Raw genomic sequence first — 17,580 nt, 5'->3', positions numbered from 1 at the left:
AAAGTGTGGGGGTACGAAGGAGTACTCGCACCACCAACCCGTCGCCGAGAGAAGATGCTAGAAAGCAAGAAGAGACTGCTCGGGCGAGATAAAACTCTCGAGGCTTCGCGCGAGTCTCTTGGGGCGTTTCTGAGCTTGGGTTGGACCGCGACGTCGTACCGAAGAGAACTGCAGGAGTGCCAGTCCGTGCGAAAACTCATTCAGAGGTTTCGTAGTGACTCCTGCCTAAACAGGTAGGATGTTTCAACCTCAGTGCTGTCTTCCTTGAGCAACTTTCTCGTCACAGTGTGGAATGGTTTCGGGAGCTGTTGGCGGGGCAAAAGAAAAGCTTCCGCCTCTCACGAAATTGCAGCAGTTCGGCCTTCTGTAGCAGCTGTATTCACGGTGGTCTCCGTGTCTGGATGAAGTCTGTAGGGAGGTAGGCATCCTTCTGTCTCAGTCCACCTTTGAACGGCGTCACGCTAGTCCCGTGCTGTCTCTCCAGGGTCTTCTACGTCAGAAATGGGGCTCTCTATACGCCGACTTCCGGGGACTTGACGGGGCCAACGCGAGTATGGCCTGGCTTCTTCGAGCGGGGGCGGCCGCTGCTCGTAGGTCCACTCGATTACACGCCTGACGGGAAATATGGGGCCGAGGCGAGAAAAGGAAACCGCCCCAGATGCCACAACCCACCCAGGTGAATGACGTGAGCTCACTAATACATGCATCTGCACTACCAGATCCGACTACATGAACTATTCCTGCAACATCATAGCACGTGTGGGTCAGGAACTGACGCTCGACTCTTACCTGATCCTCGATTAATTATCTACGTCTTCTTCGTTGTCCCCTGGCGTCTGACGGATTCTCAGGCTGTGTGTCAGAGGGGAGATCTACTGTCCTCTGCGAGGCTCTTTTGTGTCGCACGGCGCTACCACCTATCGCCGAGGAGTCAACAGTGTAGCCTGGGGCTCCGCTACTCTCATCCGATCACTCCTTCGGAGAACTCAACGCCACGTGCACTAATCGATACTGTTACTACTCAGGTGCGCTGTCTCTGACTTCACTACTTCGCGGGAGGAGTCGCAACTCGCGTGCACGAGGGAGGTAGGCCGTTCGTCAAGAGCGCTGCTTCTCAATGAAAAGAAGCCTGCGCATGGAGACGGGGGATGCCGCCAGGCGGGGGGTGGGGCTTCCCCGGCCAAGAAGGAACCTGCCGCACACGGCTTCTCTTAGGTATCTAGTAGTGCAACAGCAGTAGATGGGACCGATCCTACTAAATGGAGCCGGTGCTCTCTCTACCTTCCAGAACCACATGCAGAAAAGTGGTCGGCCAACTCCGGCTAAGAAATCACTCGGAACTCTGCTGTGATGCTCCTGTGGCGGCCAGGCGGCCAGCGGCGCGATGGCGAGTAGGGTCGGTTTCCCACCTTCCGGGACCGAGCGCTAGATGCTGGACGAGTAAGCGTCTGTGGACTAGCGCTAGGAAGCCGTGGACCGAAGGAAGCAGAACCTGCCCCGTCTCGGTACCTGATGCTCCATATTGTCGGAGGTTACCTTTCTGCAGTGGGGGGGGGGTGTTGGCGGAATGTCCGACGGACCGGGAGGTGCTGCGGGGCTCTGTCAGAAGCGTCTCTCGTCTCTATATGGATCGTCTGAGCAGTGGGATCGTTTGCGTTTTTGCTTAAGGGTCCTCGGAATTCTACTGTCAGTTTTTCAGCGCCGTCTTGGCTAGAGTTTATCCGCGAGGGGTGCCTCTCTCCCATGAGAATAGCCATGGCTTCGGGCAAAGCGTGTTACGTAGGTCGGTCCTTGAGAAGGGCAAGTGGGAAGCGCCCAATGGCAAAGCAGAACCTGTGGCTTTTAGCGTGCGCCGCCGCTTCTATTCTCCTGTTATCTCCATCAGCCTGTGCACTGCGCCACCGCGAAGGCACCAGTCTCCAAGGGAACCAAGACGGGCCATCATCCCAGGCAACGGAGGCGACGAATGCAGTCTGTCCGGCAGCTGAGAAAGCGGCAGAGTATACCGCCACTTTGTCTGAGTCGAACCAGAAGGTGAGTCTCCAGTGCGCCGCAGCCGGTGACCAAGTGGTACCAGCAGGACTGAAAGATGGCTCCGTCTGTCCAGCAGATGTCCAAACTCTGGCGGCGTGCGAAACGCCGGCAGAGAACAGTGTCAAGGCCAGTGCTAGTAAGGCCGTCAGTTTGTCGGTCTTGATGGGCGGCACAGAGGCCCCGCCAGTCACCTGGGTGGAGAGTACGCTTACTGAAGCAGACGGACCAAAGAAGTATGAGCTGAGCCTTCCCAATGCACCTTTGCCCCTGAAGGATACCAAATTTGTTGCAGGGTGTATACCGGCGAAAAAAGAAAAAGCGAACAACGAGTGCAAACTGACAGTGACTGTTGAAGCAAGGAAATCCGCTGCAGCGGGCCAGACTGTTTACTGCGCTTACGGTGCGAAGAGCAATGAGGCCAAGCCTACTGTCACCATGACCCAGGAAAATAACACTTTGACCCTGGTCTGCGGCAACGAGGCCACTAAGGCAGTCCCTCAGCCAACCGACTACAAGACGGCCTACTGCGCCGACGAGGTTGGTGCCGAGTGCAAGACAGAGACGTTTACGAGCTTCATTCCAGGCTTCCAGTCGACTTGGTGGACTGAGAATAAAGGTGCCCAGAATGTGACCTTGAAGATTCCTCCGGAGCACTTCCCGGATTCGCCGAAGACGATTCATCTCGGCTGCCTCTACACACCGCCAACAACTCCGCAGGACCAGAGTGCAGGAGCAGCCAAGCAGAACTTGTGCAAGGTCGACGTGGTCATTGGCGCGAAGGAGAGCTCGGCCACCGGCAGAAGAGTCGCAGCTTTGCCGGGTCTCGCGGTGGGAGCAGTGGCTCTGAGTATCTCCTTCCTTATATGGTTCTAGGCTGATCTCCCTCCCTTCTGTGTGAACGTGAAGCTTCTATATCGGCGAGGATGAAGGCGGACTGGCTCCGTGCCTACCGGAGCCCATGATCGAGACTGGATCTCGCAGAGGCAAAAAGCAGAGCTCCTTCTTCCTAGGTCGTCGCTCTGCGGCCCTCTTTTCTTCGAAGCCGGACGTGATGATGTGCGTTTAAGAAGCCAGGCGAATGACCTGAAGAGCGCGCGAATTTGGCTTATAAAATTTGATAGAAGCCTCCTGAGTCGGGAGTGCCTTTCAGTCCGTTGATCATCTGTAGAAAAGCGTCTTTGTCACAGCCATGCCATGGATTTTCGCTGGCATGTGCTCATGGTGTGGACGACGCAGGTTTCTATCGCTCCAAGACACAGCTAGCTCCACAGCTTCAGCCTCTACATAGGATATAGTGCTGTGTACATCTATAGACGTTTATATATCTCCGTAGTAATGTTTCAATGTAGCAGTGCGGGCAGACATGACGATTGTTTGTCAGCCCGTCCATTGTTCGTGAAAGTTTTCAACGGCGTGCCCTGGCGAGTAGGTTTGCATCTCTAGCCCGCCATACATGTCCGAATTCATTCTTTCTGAACTTAGTAAATTCTTTGAATTATCAGTCGTGAGATGAAGACCCACTTGTTGAGCTCCCTTGTTGAATCGACGTTGGTCGGTTGATCAACCGGCAAGTGTCGCCTTTTTTCATTGGGACTGGCTGATCGAGGGAAGCGCGAAGAGCGACACGAATAGAAAATTGCGGACAGCCGTTTCTGTCCTTTCTGGCAGAAGAAAAAGCGTTTTTCGTTAAAGGAAAAAAAAAAAAGAGGAAGAGACAAGAGAAAAAGCAATACAAAGAGGGACTTTCGCAACCCCCGACTTGGCGAAAGAGAAGTGATACAGGAACAAGCTGAAGTGTTCCATGGTTCGCCTTGACTTTTACTACTTTGTCTGGCGTCTCGAAGAACCAGAAAGACAGACCGATCTTCGCTATAAGAGAGGAATTACATCCTTATGCCTGGCTACTTTTATCACTTCCAAACTTTCACTCAAGGAGACAAATAAAAAACTAAGAAGGGAAAATTGTTCTCCAGAATTTCGCTCTGTCCGCTCTTCTTTCCTCACTTATTCTCTCTTTCAATCTCTCTGCAAGTCCGGCCTATCAAACCTGGCTGCTTTAGACTCACACGGTACGTCCACGATCTTGTCAGGGAAGAAATCCAAGCAAACTTCGTGTATGAAGTGTGAGCTCAAAGAACTACAGGTGTAGGTGTGCTGTGTGAGCCTCCTCGTGGATCGTAATCGAAAGAATCTGTTTGCCTCAGGTCCACCTGGTGTACATCCACCACATGATAGAAAAGAACTCTATCATTGCAGTACGGGGGAGTGCTTACACAAGGCGCCCCAAGTCTACTTTTTTCTTACATCCCTAGCGCAACCTTAGAAGAAGCCGTATCCTCTCTTCCGCTTGGGTCTCCCTGTCATCTGTCTACCTCATTACATATATATTTTTCTATTCTATAGGTGGCACATATATCAACACAATTGCCTAGTAGAAAACAGATCACCCTCATCGGTATTCTTGACTCTCGGTCAACAAGACAAGAGGGAATTTATTAGTTTCCTTTCGGTCCCAAGGAAACCTATGAATTCCTTCTTGTCTTGTGAATCTACTTATGTATTCTTTTCTCTCTCTGTCTTCTCTAACCTCCTACTGAGGCCTAGTATCAAAGAGAAAGAGAAGAGGTTCCGTACGTAATGCACATGTTCTTTTAAAAGAAAGAGCATGTTGATCTTTCGAGAGAAGAAGAGGAAAGGAAAAGAAAGAAAGAAGTAAGAAAAACAAGTGAAGTGAACAAAACTCAAGAGACTCTCCGAGAAATTCGATCAAATCGAGAGAAAAAAATTTCAGGCCAAAAAAAAAGAAACAAGAAGTGAAAGTCTCGACTCAAGAAAGAGGAAAAATAAGGACGTAAAACAGATCTATTTCGAGTATATATACACCCCAAACAAAAAATATGGTGTATATACACCTGAAGAGGACAAGATAGAAAGCTTACAGTTTCTTGTTTCTCTTCTTTCTTTCGTTTTCAACAAATGAAGTCAGAACTGAAAAGGATCCCCTCCTTCCTTCCGTCTCAAGAGACAGAAAGAAAAGAAAGAAGGAGCAGCCTTTACAAAAGAAAACGAAAGAGCACGTTTCTCTAGTTAGCGAAGTTTTCTTCTCCATCAGAAAAGAAGATTCTATAACGACAGAAAGATAGAATGAAAGAAAAGAAACAGGAGAATCATTGACCTACAATCCTATGGACTTCATGTGCACCTTTCTACGTAGCTATCAAAACCGACAAATCGAAAAAGTCATCTCTAAAGAGAGAGAGATACAGGGAACATCTCAATCAAAAGGTTCTAGACGTGCGAAACGTTTTGATGACAGTTTTTTATGAGACACTCCCCTATCTCTTTACATCGTCATCTTCTCTCTTCTTGAATGAATTTCATCTTTGAGTCTCCCCCGAAATACGTAAAAGAAGTGTAGCTGAAGCGAAACCAAACAAAAAGACAGAATTCTCACTGTATCACACGTTGACTAGAGAAGGGAAAGAAAGAAAGATAAACAGAAGGAGCGAGGAAGCAACACGTGAAAATCGGCATGAACTTCCCTCTCATCCTGTTCGTCTATGATAGGCAACTTGAAGGCGTCTCCTCTTTCTCATCGGAAGAGGAAGAAGCACCCTGTAGACTCGCCTCCTTTCTTCCTCAGTGTCTGACCACCACTTCTACCGGCTATCCCCTCAGAAATCGTCGAAAGATACCTTTCAAGGCCAGGTAGACGCGTGACTAATACATAAGCAATGGAGAGATATGCCTCCATATTAGGATCGCTGCCGGGATACAGTAAGCGGGACTCAAACAGATTTCACATCAAAAGAAGAAAAATAAGGCTTTCTTTCTCTGTTAGAATGTCCCTCGTTCTCTGGGAACTGGTCGAAGAACTGGTCGAAGAAGAAATAAACAGGACGGTATCACTTTTTCTCTTAACCCCGCCATGATATCAATCACTGTCCAGGTGTACGTACACCCGAGAGCTGAAGTGTATGCACATAGACCCCGCACTTGGAGTGTACGTACACCACAACTCCGAGGAACGATCGCCTGCTGAAGGCTTCTTCCTCATGAACAAGAATGAGGAAACTCACTACTCCTCTCTCTATATTTCAGCCGCGAAAGCGAGACTTGCGGACATCGAAACAAACCGCTTTCAGGTGTACATACACCCCAAAGCAGAAGTGTATGTACATGCACCTTGATTGTAGTCTACTTGAAAAAAGTGAGGAAATAGATAAAGTAAAAAGACGAAGGAGGGGGCCTAAGAAAGGAACCAACTGAAAGACGATCTCCTTTCCTCCCTTTTCATCTACTTCCTCCTTACTGGGGTGTCTCTCTCCATGTCTACCAACATACAGAAACGAAGCAAAGAAAAGAAGAAAGAAGATTCCTACTACTCCTTGGAAACGAGATTGGTCGTGAAGATCTTCTTCTTTCTTTGGAAACAAAATACCACGCATCAGGTTATCTACCAAGCATTCTTCTTCTCCTCTCCTCGCTAGATCTCTCCGTCTTCTCCACATAGAGTATCCCTAATTGAAATAAGTACGCAAACAAAGAGATTCCTTCTTCTCTTTCTCTTAATCCTCTTCTGGGTTGTTTTCTCGACTAAAGAAGTTTCTTTGAGCATCGCGAAAAGAGAAGTGTCTGACTACAGTAGGACAGAACAAGACGACTGAGAATAGAAGAAAGAAATGAAGGAAGAGGCTGGGAGAAAGAGAGAGATAGGAGACAAGAAGAAAGATAGAAGGAGGGGATGAAAAAGCAAAATTTCGGCTTTTGTAAGAACGAAACTTAAGAAGAAGAAGCCGAAGATCCACAAGACGATCTACTGTCGAGAGATAAAGCCTTTTGCTTCTTCTTCTTCTTCTCATCTCCAAATTCGTCGTCTTGAGAAGGAAGAAGAGCAGGAGAAGAAGAAGAATTCTGATCGCCGCTGCCGCCCCCAGCTGACGAGCGTGTAGGAATTAGAGACGGATCCAAGAGCTGAAAGATGTACGGAAGTGTAAAGACTACTCCGCTGTAATAAGTCCAGAGAAAAGAAAGAAGAAAGAGATAAGGAAGAACGAGATAAGAAAGGAACGCGTAAGAAAGAGAAAGGAGACAAGAAGGAGATACGAAAGAGCTACAGAGACACGGATAGACAGACACGTGACAAGGAGAAACAAAGAGGGATATACGCAGAGAGAGAGGTGTATATACACTGGCTGAAGAGATGCAAAAAGATAGGAATCTGTCGCTCGGATGGATGAATGACAGAAGAGCAAGGACCTTCACTTAGGAAAAAACATTTCTCATCTTCATTCTACTCCTTTTCTCTATTCCTGTTTTGTGTCTTTCCCTCTTCAGAAAGAAAAGACAAGAAGTCGATTGAATGAGTAAGAAAAGAAAGAAAATTCATTGGCGACTGAAAGACCCCTCCTACACCGGCTCGCGGTAGTTGATAGACTAGATTTACTCCTCTCTCTTCTTCTCAAGAAGTACGAGAAGGAGATCATCCAGACACATAGAAGAGTCTTCTCCAAATAAACCTGAGAAGGTTCTTTTAGCTAGATTACTGTAACGGGGAAAAAGAAGAAGAGATAGAAGATGAAGAAAGAAAGAAGATAGAAGGGAGAGATAAATATGTGTTGAAGAGGATTTCCTTACCTTGCATCTCCTACGAAGGCAGCATTAAGCCAGCTGTCTATACAGATCGTACTTATCGGAACCTGAGGCTCCACCTCTATACAGACACACAAAATAAGATTTGAGAAGATAAAAGATAAGAAAGAGATCCGATAAGCAAGAGATAAGATAAGCAAGAGATAAAGATAAGAAGAGATGAGGCAAGATGAGAGTGACATAGGTAACTTATGAAGAGAAAAGAAGAAAGAAGAGATAATTGTTCATTTAGAAATTTGATTCAATCTCAACATCCTCACTCTGCCAGTCCCTTTACACGAACCTCCATAGCTGTACATACACCACGTCCATGCCTATATAGACCCTCTATCAGCATACACAGAGAAACTTCTGTTTCTTTCAAAAGACAAGCACAAAAGCGAGAAGAAGAGGAAAGAAGAGAACCCCCAGGGTGAATAAGCAACGAAATCTCGGCCGAAATAGAATGAAAAAGAAGAAGAAGCACACGGCGATGATTTGAGATAGAAATCTCTGCTGTCGAATGTACGTGTGAATATAAGCATATATACATATATATGAATATATATATATATTGTATATGTACACATGTCTATGTATGCATTCGTCGTCTCTCCTCTCTTTCTCTCTCGAATGGCTAATAGAAGAACTAAGTAAAGAAAAAGAAGGAACTGTAGAGACCATTGATGTGGCAATGGCTATTGAATGGAGACAGAAAAGAATGAACGAATGAATGGAATGCATGCAGATACCCTCCCTCCTTCTCCCAAACTTCTCCTCTCTTTCGTCGGTCCCTTCTTTCTTCACAGCTCACTTGCACCAAGCGAAGAAGAAGAAAGAGAAAAAGACGTAAGACGGAGGAATCTTTATGTAGAAAAGAGAGAAGGAAAAGAGAAAGATGACCTTTCTTTCTTTCTTTCTTACCTCGTACATAATTCCTGATCAGAACGAACTGGATCAAGACTGAAGAAGAAGAGGCTCCCTCATCGTCTCCTTCTCCCTCTTCTCCGCCTTTGTAATTCGCCACTACTTGGTCATCCGCTTCAAAGTCTTCTCTCTTCTCTAATCTCCTCACGCTTATCGATCCATCCATGCATCCCTACAGAGAAATGAAAGAAAGAAAAGAAACACAAGCTAGAGAAAGAAAGAAAAAGAAGAAATCCATTCGACTCTTTCCGACCTGTCTATCCCCGTAGGACTGCGCCCACACATACATACCAACTACCATGCCTGCAGAGAAGAATCGAACAGTCATCACATTCTCCATCTGTCTGTCTATCTCTCTCTCTTTTTCTTTTCTCTCTTCTCTCCGTCTGTCTTGGGTGCTTCTTTCTTTTCTTTCTCTTTGTCCTCGGCTTACAGCAAGGAGAATAGTAACCCTAGAATCCCAGGCCTCTGGGCCTTCTAGGAGATAGAGGAACGCCAGAGGGACACCGCACGTCAACATATACGCGGGCACCCTAAGAATACAGTCATACAAAGAGAAAGAAACAAAGGAAGAAAGAAAGAGATGAGACAGAAGAGCGAAGAAATGAATGAATGTGAGATAGAGAAAGAGAAGAAAGAGAGGAGAAGCGGATGTCTCAATCGTTGCTTTCCTCAATCTTTCTTTTAGCTTCTATCTGGTTGTCTAAGTAACAGATAGAAGAGCTGTAGATAGATGAACTTAGATAGATAGATATATGGATAGATAGACTAAAGATAGAGAGATAAATGATAGATAAAGACAAATAGATTAAAGTTAGATAGACAGATTGATAAGTTCATGCCTGTGTGGCGATGTCTGTATCTCTCCCGTGACGACGATAGACTTCTCATTCTTGATCTAAGTCAAAGGAGACATCTCAACCCATGAGGAACATCATCTACATCATACTCATACACAGATACCTACATATGTATGTATGTACGTATGTATACCTACAGATAGACACGACAGATTAACGACAGTTAGATGGATAGAAAATAGGTAGATGGATTGAAGATAGGTAGATAGAGAGACAGAAGATAGGTAGATACAGGCATCCAGTCTTATGAGATCTGTGGTCCCGGAGAGTACTAATAGATACAGTCTATTCGCTGCACGTGCTTATGATGTAGGAGACCTCTCTCTTACGTCTTATACACGAGAAAAGAAGAACAAGACTGACACGAGAGAGGCACATAAACAGATACACAGATACACCTGCATGTCGAAAGAAAGAAGAAAAGAAAGAAGGCATCTTCTTTCTTTCTTTTTTGAATGTGTGCAGGACTGAAGATAGAAATGACGAGGGCTAGAAAAGAGTTAAGAAAAAAGAATAGCTCTGTGGTCGTTAGAATGAGAAGAGTGAAAAGGAGGAGAAGAGACAGAAGAAGAAGAAGAAGAAGAGAGAGAAGAAGGGAGAGAAGAAGACGACTTACTGGCATAGACATCGGAGTGTTCGAGGGTTCCATACAGAGAGAAGCTCGTTCCCACATAATACTAACACCACCTCTATAAGATAGACAGATAGACACATGCAAGAGAGAAGAGAGAAAGCGAGTGAGTGATAGATACAGAGATAGATAGATTAAAGATAGACAGATACTACATACGTAGAGACACGAGAGACAAAGAAGACAGAAGAGACCAGGAGAACGCAGAGAGTGTTTAAGTGAGAGATAGATTACAAATAGACTACGTCCGAAATGAACTCTAGAAAATACGTGATCTATCTGTCATCTCTTCTTTTCCACTCTTTCTTTCTTTCTCTCTTTCTCTCTTTCCCCTCTCCGCTTTTCACGCACCCCTGCGCCGCTCCATCTCGACACTTCATCTAAATGCATCATGCATCTACTTCCTCCCTCTTCTTTAGCCTCCTCTGAATACTTGCATGCAATCAGAAAAAGACTAAAAAGAGAGAAAGAACTCCAAACAAAAGCAGTAGAAATCTTCCACTCCACATCAAGCCCCATACATACATAGAGAAAGAGAGAGAGGAGTGAGACACACAACACATGCATCTAACGTTTCAGCCATATGAGCCTCATACAGTACATAGATATACCTACATAGACATAACAGAGAAAGATACCTTTCTCTAGCTCTCTCGCACTCTTTCATTCTATCTCTCTCCGCATGTATACACATCTGTACATCTATACGAACCTGTACATATATATACATATATTTAGGCCATATGCAGAGAGGAGTATGAATGAGAGCCTCGCAGGCCCGTGAGACGTGTACAGACGCCGGGGCGTTATGTGGATCTCTCGAGAGATATCTGAATGAGTCGTTCGATACCTGCATATTTGGAGAACTCGATTCGGCTTATATTCGGCGCAGGGAGTTTCGTAGAGAAGAGAAGAGAATAATCCGTGAGGACATAGACAGCTATTGTCCCGTCTCCATATCCTATCCATAGCTCATCAAAGGACGCGACGGCCAGTAGAGCTCCTACATAAGGAAAAGAAGAAAAAGAAGAGAGGCGAGAAGACGAAGAAGAGAGAGAGGACGTTTTTCTCCTATCGCTCGACACGGTAACGTCATGAGAAGGAACGTTTTGAGAAGGCGAGAACCTCGAACCCTTCTCTTTCTCTGACTGTGAAGAAGAAGAGAAATGTGAAGAGACAAGGAGAGGAGGGGAGGTCTTTTTCTGCCTTCTGTCCTCCTTCTCATGGCTTCTTTCATCTTCTTTCTCTTCTTCTTCTTCTATCCAAGGATGAGAAGAAGGAGATACGACTCTTTCATCTTGTATTTCGCTTGGCCTCTTTCTTTCTTCTTCTTCTTCATCTTCAGCGAATGCACGCCATGTACTACTACTACTAGTATCATGTAGAGAGACTTCTTTCTCTTCATTCCTCTTCATTTCTTTACTTGTGTGGGGGCTCTTCTCCTGATTCTCACTAGCACAGAGACCCTCGTTCTTCTCTTCTTCTTCTTTCTCGAATGGAGAAGAAAAAGACGACGAAAAGAAGGAATCTTTTCTTTGGCCTCGTTCTTCAGTGGTATCTTCTTTATCTCTTTCTCTTTCTTCTTCTTCTTCTTCTTCTCTCTCCTCAGTCATCTTCTCCTTCCTCTCCACTTCTTTAGGCTTGTCTGTCTCGTGTCTTTCTCTTGCTCCATCCACATCATCCATGCCTGTATCATAGGAATGAGAGCTCCGATCAAGAAGCGCAAAGACATCTTCGTCTCTTCTCTTTCCAGGAGAGGAAGACTTCTTCTCTTCCTTATCAGAGAAGGGATAGAAAAGATCTCCCTCTTCTTCATCTCCGTGAGGTGGTGCCACCTTGTGAGAATATCGATATGGAGAAGACGACAGATGAGAATCGTCACAAAATTCCCCGGCTCTACTAGGCTGTACAAAAGAAGAAGAAGAAGAGGAAGAGGAAGAAGGTTCAGATAAATCGACAGAAGTTAAAGAGAGATCATCCATGATCTCCTCTTCCGCTTCCTCGTCTTCTTCTTCTTCTCCTCCTACTTCTTTTTCTTTGTGATCTTGTCTTGATAAAGAAGATGAGAGAGAAGGGTTTCTCCCTGCGGGGGGGCTATCATAGATATCTTCACTGGGTCTATCCTTCTCCCTTTGCGCAGCAGGAGGAGAAAGAGACGAAGAGGAAGATAGAGACGACTGCTCCTTCTCTTCAGTAGTTTCCTTGCTAGGATGGCGGTGTAGAAGAAGAAAAGACTCGTAGTGAGGCTGAGGTGTATAGAAAGAAGAATTATCATCAAGAGGTTGGAGATGGACGCTCATCTCCCCCTGTCTATCATGCCCCTCGACAAAGGATGGTGACATATCCCCTTCTTCTACTTCTTGTTCTCTTCTTTCTCTCTCACGTTCATCATCTTCTTCTTCCTTGTCTCCTTGTGGAGGATCGTCTTGAGAATGGATCTTCTCCGGAAGACCAGAAAGAGCAACATCTCCTCTGTCTTCATCTTTTTCTTCTTCTTCATCCCCCTCAGAGCTTGCTCTTTGATCTTCTCTCGAGTCTCTTCTTCTTCTTCTTTTCACATCTTCTTTTTCTTCCCCTCCCGGCGACGAACTCACCTCGTTATCATCGCCTTCTTGTCCTCTCTCTTTTCTCTTTTCTTCTTCTTCTGGACTCTTCTCTTTCTTTTTCTTCTTCTCTTCCTCTCCTTCTTCGTCTTCTTCTGCTCCTAGAGGGCGACTGTGTGTCTCTTCTGTTTGAAAGATGAAATCGCGAGGTTCCGAAGATAAGAAATCTTCCATTCCTCTACTCTCTCCGTTCTTCTTTGCCTTCCCCTCCTCCTTCTCTCGCCCACCATCTCCATCGTCTTTCTCCTCAAGACTGTTCATCTTCTTCTTCTCCTTCTTAGAAACATCTATATCATTGGCAGGTTGAGAGAGATGCGAGGAATCTTCTTCACTACTACGAGAAGAGAAAGAAGACGAAAGAGAAGAGAAGGGCTTTTCACTTCCGTCCTTCTTTCTTCTTTCTCCCTTCTTCGATGAGAACCATGAAGACGAAGAGGAAGAGTCTTTAGAGTGATGTCTTTCCTTCTTTCTTCGATCTTCTTTCTTCTCGCCTCTATCACCTGAACTACATAGACTGCCGTTGGTCTTCTTCTTCTCCTCCTCCCCCTCGTGATCTAAGTCGCTCTCCTCTTTCTCCTCTCTTCTCTCTCTTTGTTCTCCTTCTGTCTCATTCTTTTCACAGTCTTTCCTCTTCAAGCCGTTAGATCCACTGTGATGGCGACTACTACTCCTGCTACTCCCAGCAGCGTTATGCTCTTCTTCTTCCTCCTCTTCTTGGGCTGAAGAAGAGGAAGAAGATGAAGGGGTATTCTTCTCTTGTTCGCTTCGCCTCTTCTTCTTATCTTCTTCTCCTTCTTTCACGTCTACATCATTCAAGTCTTTCTTATTCTTCTTCTCACCTCTTCTTTTTCTTCCTCCCCCTCCTACAAGTCCAATACCCCACATCTTCTTCTTTTCTCCTTCTTGATTTCTTTCTTCTTCTTTCTTGTCATGACTGGCCCTCTCGTCTTTCCTCTGACTGTTTCTCCTACCTTCTTCTTCTCTCCTCTCACCGAAAGAGTTGACCTCCTCTTCATCTTCATCTGCCGAGGAAGCATCCAACTCGGCAACGGACCCAACAGCTTGAATAGGGAGTTTCATCGTCCGGTCGTAGTCGTCTTCTCCTTCTCCTCTTTCTTCTTCTTCTCCTCCTGTGTGACGAGCTGAGAGAAAAGACAAGTCATGTCTTTCTCGGCCTTTCAGAACTTCGTGAAGAAAACGAGGGTTCTCCTTCTTCTCCTCCTCTGTTTCTCTTTCATTAGTCTGAGAAAGAAGAGAATTCTCTACAGGCTGAGATTTCTGGAAAGGTGAGAAGTCTTCTTCTTCTTCTCTCTCTTTTCTTGGTAGGATCGATGTTGCTCTATTGTCTTCGCGATATCGATTTGACGAGGATGGATTCTCATGATGCAAGGAAGGTCGAGAATTACCCGGAAATTCTTTTCTTTCTTCTTCATTACTCCTTCTTTGGTCTTGTTCTCTTTCTTGTACAGAAGAGGAAAGAGTCTGTAATTCAAACATTTTTTCATCCTTAAGATCATTGTCATGAAACATCTTCTTCATCTCTCCATTAGTCTCTTGTTCTCCCCCCCCTACCCTGTACATCTGACTCTTCTTGTTCTCCCCCCCTTGCCCTTCACTTTCTTTTTCTCCTCTTGACGATCGAAAGTGAGGTGAACTAAAGAATCCTTCTTCTTCTCCTCCCCTCTTGTTCTTCTTCTTGTCTTCCTCTGTAAAGAAAGAAGAAGAGAATCCATCCTTCTTCTCCTCACGATCATCTTGCGACGGTCTGTCTTCAGGCCCCTTCACAACTCCCCCCTCTCCAGATGAGTCTTGCCGTCGCCTAGGCGAAGAAGAGGAGAAGGAAGAGAGAGAATTTCTTCTTCTTCCTTCTCCTTTTCTTTCTTTCTCTTGAAGAAAGTTGAAGAGATGAGAATCCCCCCCTCCTTCGCCACTACTCGATGGCGAGCTCCCAGGGGGATAGGTAATTAAATGAACGAGCCTTGTAGAAGGGACCTGCCAGACAAAGACGTGGCCTCTAGCATTCCCCGCTAAGACATAATGCACAAACTCCGCGAAAGTAGACTTAATCGTTAAAGAACAAATAGCCGAGCTTGCATGACTATGAGGAGTATCTTCATCCTCTTCTTCATTCTCGCAGTCGCCCCTTTCATCTTCCTCTTGCTCGCTCCTTCTCTTCGCATGACACCCCGGGGGATCTTGATAAGAAGAAGAAGAAGGAATATTCACGGGGTCTTGGAGAAGACGAGTAAGACTGTCCTTCTGCAAGCTTGGAGAAAGATCGGAGCTCTTCCTTTGACTACAAGATGAAGATGAAGAAGAAGAGTCGCCACATGGGGGTGGAGAGGTAGAAGAAGAAGGATAGGAGTCTCGAGTTCGGTTCTGGTGAGTCTGACCACTCCGATAGACATTTTCTGCATCTTTCTCTCCTTCTCTTTCTATCTCTTTCCTGGTCGATGATGTGCGGCTAGGAGATGGGATTCTTCCTTGAGAAAAATGCTCTTCTTCTGTCTTGTGTGGCCACGTCCTTCCCGCGTCATGACTCGAGACAATCCTATCCTGCTCCTCGCCTACTCCTCTCATGAGAGATACACCGTTCGATGTACATGAAGAAGAAGAAGAACACGTCTCGGCGGAAGAGTCTTCAGCACCCGGGAGAGGACGAGAAGAAGAAGAAGAGAAAGAAGGTGTGGGTAAGCGATAACGAGAGGAAGTATCACGGCTAAAGGTGAGACCTCCCCGTCCATTCTTCTGAGGACATGCACTTCTACCGCTTATCCTTCCTTTTTGAAGAGATTCTCTCTCGACTCCTTCACATGAATGAGACGAGGAGGAGGAAGAAGACACATCGCCGCTGCTCTGGTGACTGTGAGACAAGAATTCTGCAGATTCATACGCTGTACCTACACCACACATAACGATAGGAACAAGAAGAAGAAGCTAGTAAGCAACATTTAAGAGTAAATGAATCCTTATACCTAGGAATAGACATGCGTAGTCCTACATACAGCCATACATATACATCGAGAGATATATCAAACTCCAGATTTAAATCTCCTCTCCTTGTTAAGCCTTAATTCAAGTAAGAGATACATGTTGAGACTCTGAGAAATACGCACAAGGGCATGATCTCTATCCACCTCACGCGTGCATACCCATTTCTCTCCCCTCCTCCCTTGGCTCTCTTGATCTTTCTTCATCTCTACCCTCCCTTCCGCCAAACCACGTAGAAATTCAGTCCCTCTCTCTCTCTTCTCCTATATCGATATCTACCTCCTCGATAAGCTACAGTCATACCAATGGATACAGACCCACACATACACATAGAACTATCTAGCCATCTGTCGATCTCTAGTCTATCTATCTATCGGTCCTACCTATCTATACACATTTATTTAGATCGCTCACTCCTATGCCGTGGCCTACATAGGCAAATATAGCGTCAATACAAATGAAAGCAAGAAGAGAGAGAAGAAGAACACCCCCCCCCCCTCATACCCCATCCACTTACACAGCCGAGAGAAGAGAAAGATATACACCTTTCTGAGCTCTCTCTCTCTCTCTCTGTATCTGTATCTAGCTCTTTCTTTCACCTTTCTGAAAGATAAAGAGGAAGTAAGATCTTACGAGAATTGAGTTCAAGAAGCTGCTCGAAGGTTTCGGCTTTAAGAATGAAGATTCTTCCTCTCTGTGTTCCACACAGAAGCACCCTTCCTACACCGCCTATCTTGCCCCCCACGAAACAGGTCAGAGGCTCAGGTATAGCTACTCTCTGCTTTAGCCGTCCATCTAGGAGATATCGCTCGACTACACGGGGAGTGGCAACGACTAAGCCTTGCAGCTCGTTGCGTGGCCCCTTGCACACCACCACGCCGATCACGGGCCCCTACATACACACAAAGAAAAGGAAGAAAGATAGGAGATAGAGGTGAAAAGAAAGAAAGAAATAGGAAAGACATGGTGAAAAAGAAAGAAAGAAAGAAATGTGACGATGAGGAACAAAAAGATGATAAGAAGGAAGGGAAGAGAAAGGAGAAAGAAAACAGGAGAGATCGTAAGAAAGAAAGAAAGAGATAGGGAGAGAGAAGAGAAGCAAAGAAAGAGATGAGGAGAAGCAACAAGAAAACGGGAGAGAAGGATGAGGGAAGGACATGCAGAAGAAGAAGAAGCCGTGGGAGGAAGAAGGAGAGAAAGAGAAAGAGGTGAACAATAATTAAGGAGAGAGAAAGAAAGGAAGAGAGAAGAGGACAAGACGAGGAAGAAAAGAAGAAGGATGAGGGAGACGAAGATGGAGAAGACGAGGAAAGAAAGGTGGAGAAGACTGCGAGAAGAGGAATAGGAAGACCATCACGTAGAGAAAGCAGAGACGTCTATACGAAGGAAGACTTGAAAGTATCAGCCAACACATGGCTATTCATTCATACAGACTCGCATGAATCTATACCCGCTTCCTTATACTTACACAAGCGCATGCACATACATATATATATATATGCAGTCTTCTACAGCTTCTACGTGCACGAATCTCTCTATAGATGTATTTATGGGAGGCGGTGTTCACAAAGTGAGAGAGTGAGGTGTAAACTTATACAAATACCCATATATATGTGAACTGTTGTAGATACAGTTGAAGAATGCAGTCTAGAACGAAAGAAACCTTTGTACACATGAATCTATACAGATCTTTCATCTATCTACTCTATCCCATGTATCATGCGTTCCTCCTACACATACACACAGTAACCCCGTATTGAAGATATACACCTACCGCCCTCTATCTATCTATATCTATCTATCTATCTTTAATCTATCTATCTATATCTATCTATCTATCTTTAATCTATCTATCTATCTTTAATCTATCTATCTATCTATCTATCTTTAATCTATCTATCTA

The 17,580-nt window shown here is 45.4% G+C and overlaps 2 protein-coding genes across 2 annotated transcripts; one reads left to right on the top strand and one right to left on the bottom strand.

The window, feature by feature from the left end:
• The first annotated feature begins 1,217 nt into the window (after positions 1 to 1,217).
• CSUI_008686 (srs domain-containing protein) lies at positions 1,218 to 3,579 on the top strand. The gene has a single exon (XM_068068812.1). The coding sequence runs from the start codon at positions 1,744 to 1,746 to the stop codon at positions 2,905 to 2,907; it is 1,164 nt and encodes a 387-aa protein (XP_067919213.1). The 5' UTR covers positions 1,218 to 1,743; the 3' UTR covers positions 2,908 to 3,579.
• A 1,435-nt stretch (positions 3,580 to 5,014) lies between these two features.
• CSUI_008685 (uncharacterized protein) lies at positions 5,015 to 16,972 on the bottom strand. Its single transcript, XM_068068811.1, has 7 exons — positions 16,311 to 16,972; positions 10,934 to 15,586; positions 10,069 to 10,141; positions 9,026 to 9,125; positions 8,590 to 8,764; positions 7,672 to 7,747; positions 5,015 to 7,042 (listed from the first exon to the last, which is right to left on the bottom strand). The coding sequence occupies exons 2-7, from the start codon at positions 15,264 to 15,266 to the stop codon at positions 6,817 to 6,819; spliced, it is 4,983 nt and encodes a 1,660-aa protein (XP_067919212.1). The 5' UTR covers positions 15,267 to 15,586; positions 16,311 to 16,972; the 3' UTR covers positions 5,015 to 6,816.
• Between the last annotated feature and the right edge of the window lie 608 nt (positions 16,973 to 17,580).

The sequence above is a fragment of the Cystoisospora suis genome (assembly GCF_002600585.1).
Source record: "Cystoisospora suis strain Wien I chromosome Unknown contig_4932, whole genome shotgun sequence".
NCBI lineage: Eukaryota > Apicomplexa > Conoidasida > Eucoccidiorida > Sarcocystidae > Cystoisospora > Cystoisospora suis.
Note: the sequence above shows the minus strand (reverse complement) of the source record. Positions and strands in the feature narration are given on the sequence as shown.

Coding starts and splice junctions, on each gene's coding strand:
- CSUI_008686 (XM_068068812.1), top strand. CDS start 1,744: ATGAGAATAGCCATGGCTTCGGGCAAAGCGTGTTACGTAGGTCGGTCC.
- CSUI_008685 (XM_068068811.1), bottom strand. CDS start 15,266: ATGAGAGGAGTAGGCGAGGAGCAGGATAGGATTGTCTCGAGTCATGAC. Junction 10,142..10,933: donor CGAGTTCTCCAAATATGCAG/GTATCGAACGAC, acceptor TCTATCTTATAG/AGGTGGTGTTAGTATTATGT. Junction 7,043..7,671: donor GCCTTCGTAGGAGATGCAAG/GTAAGGAAATCC, acceptor GACTTATTACAG/CGGAGTAGTCTTTACACTTC.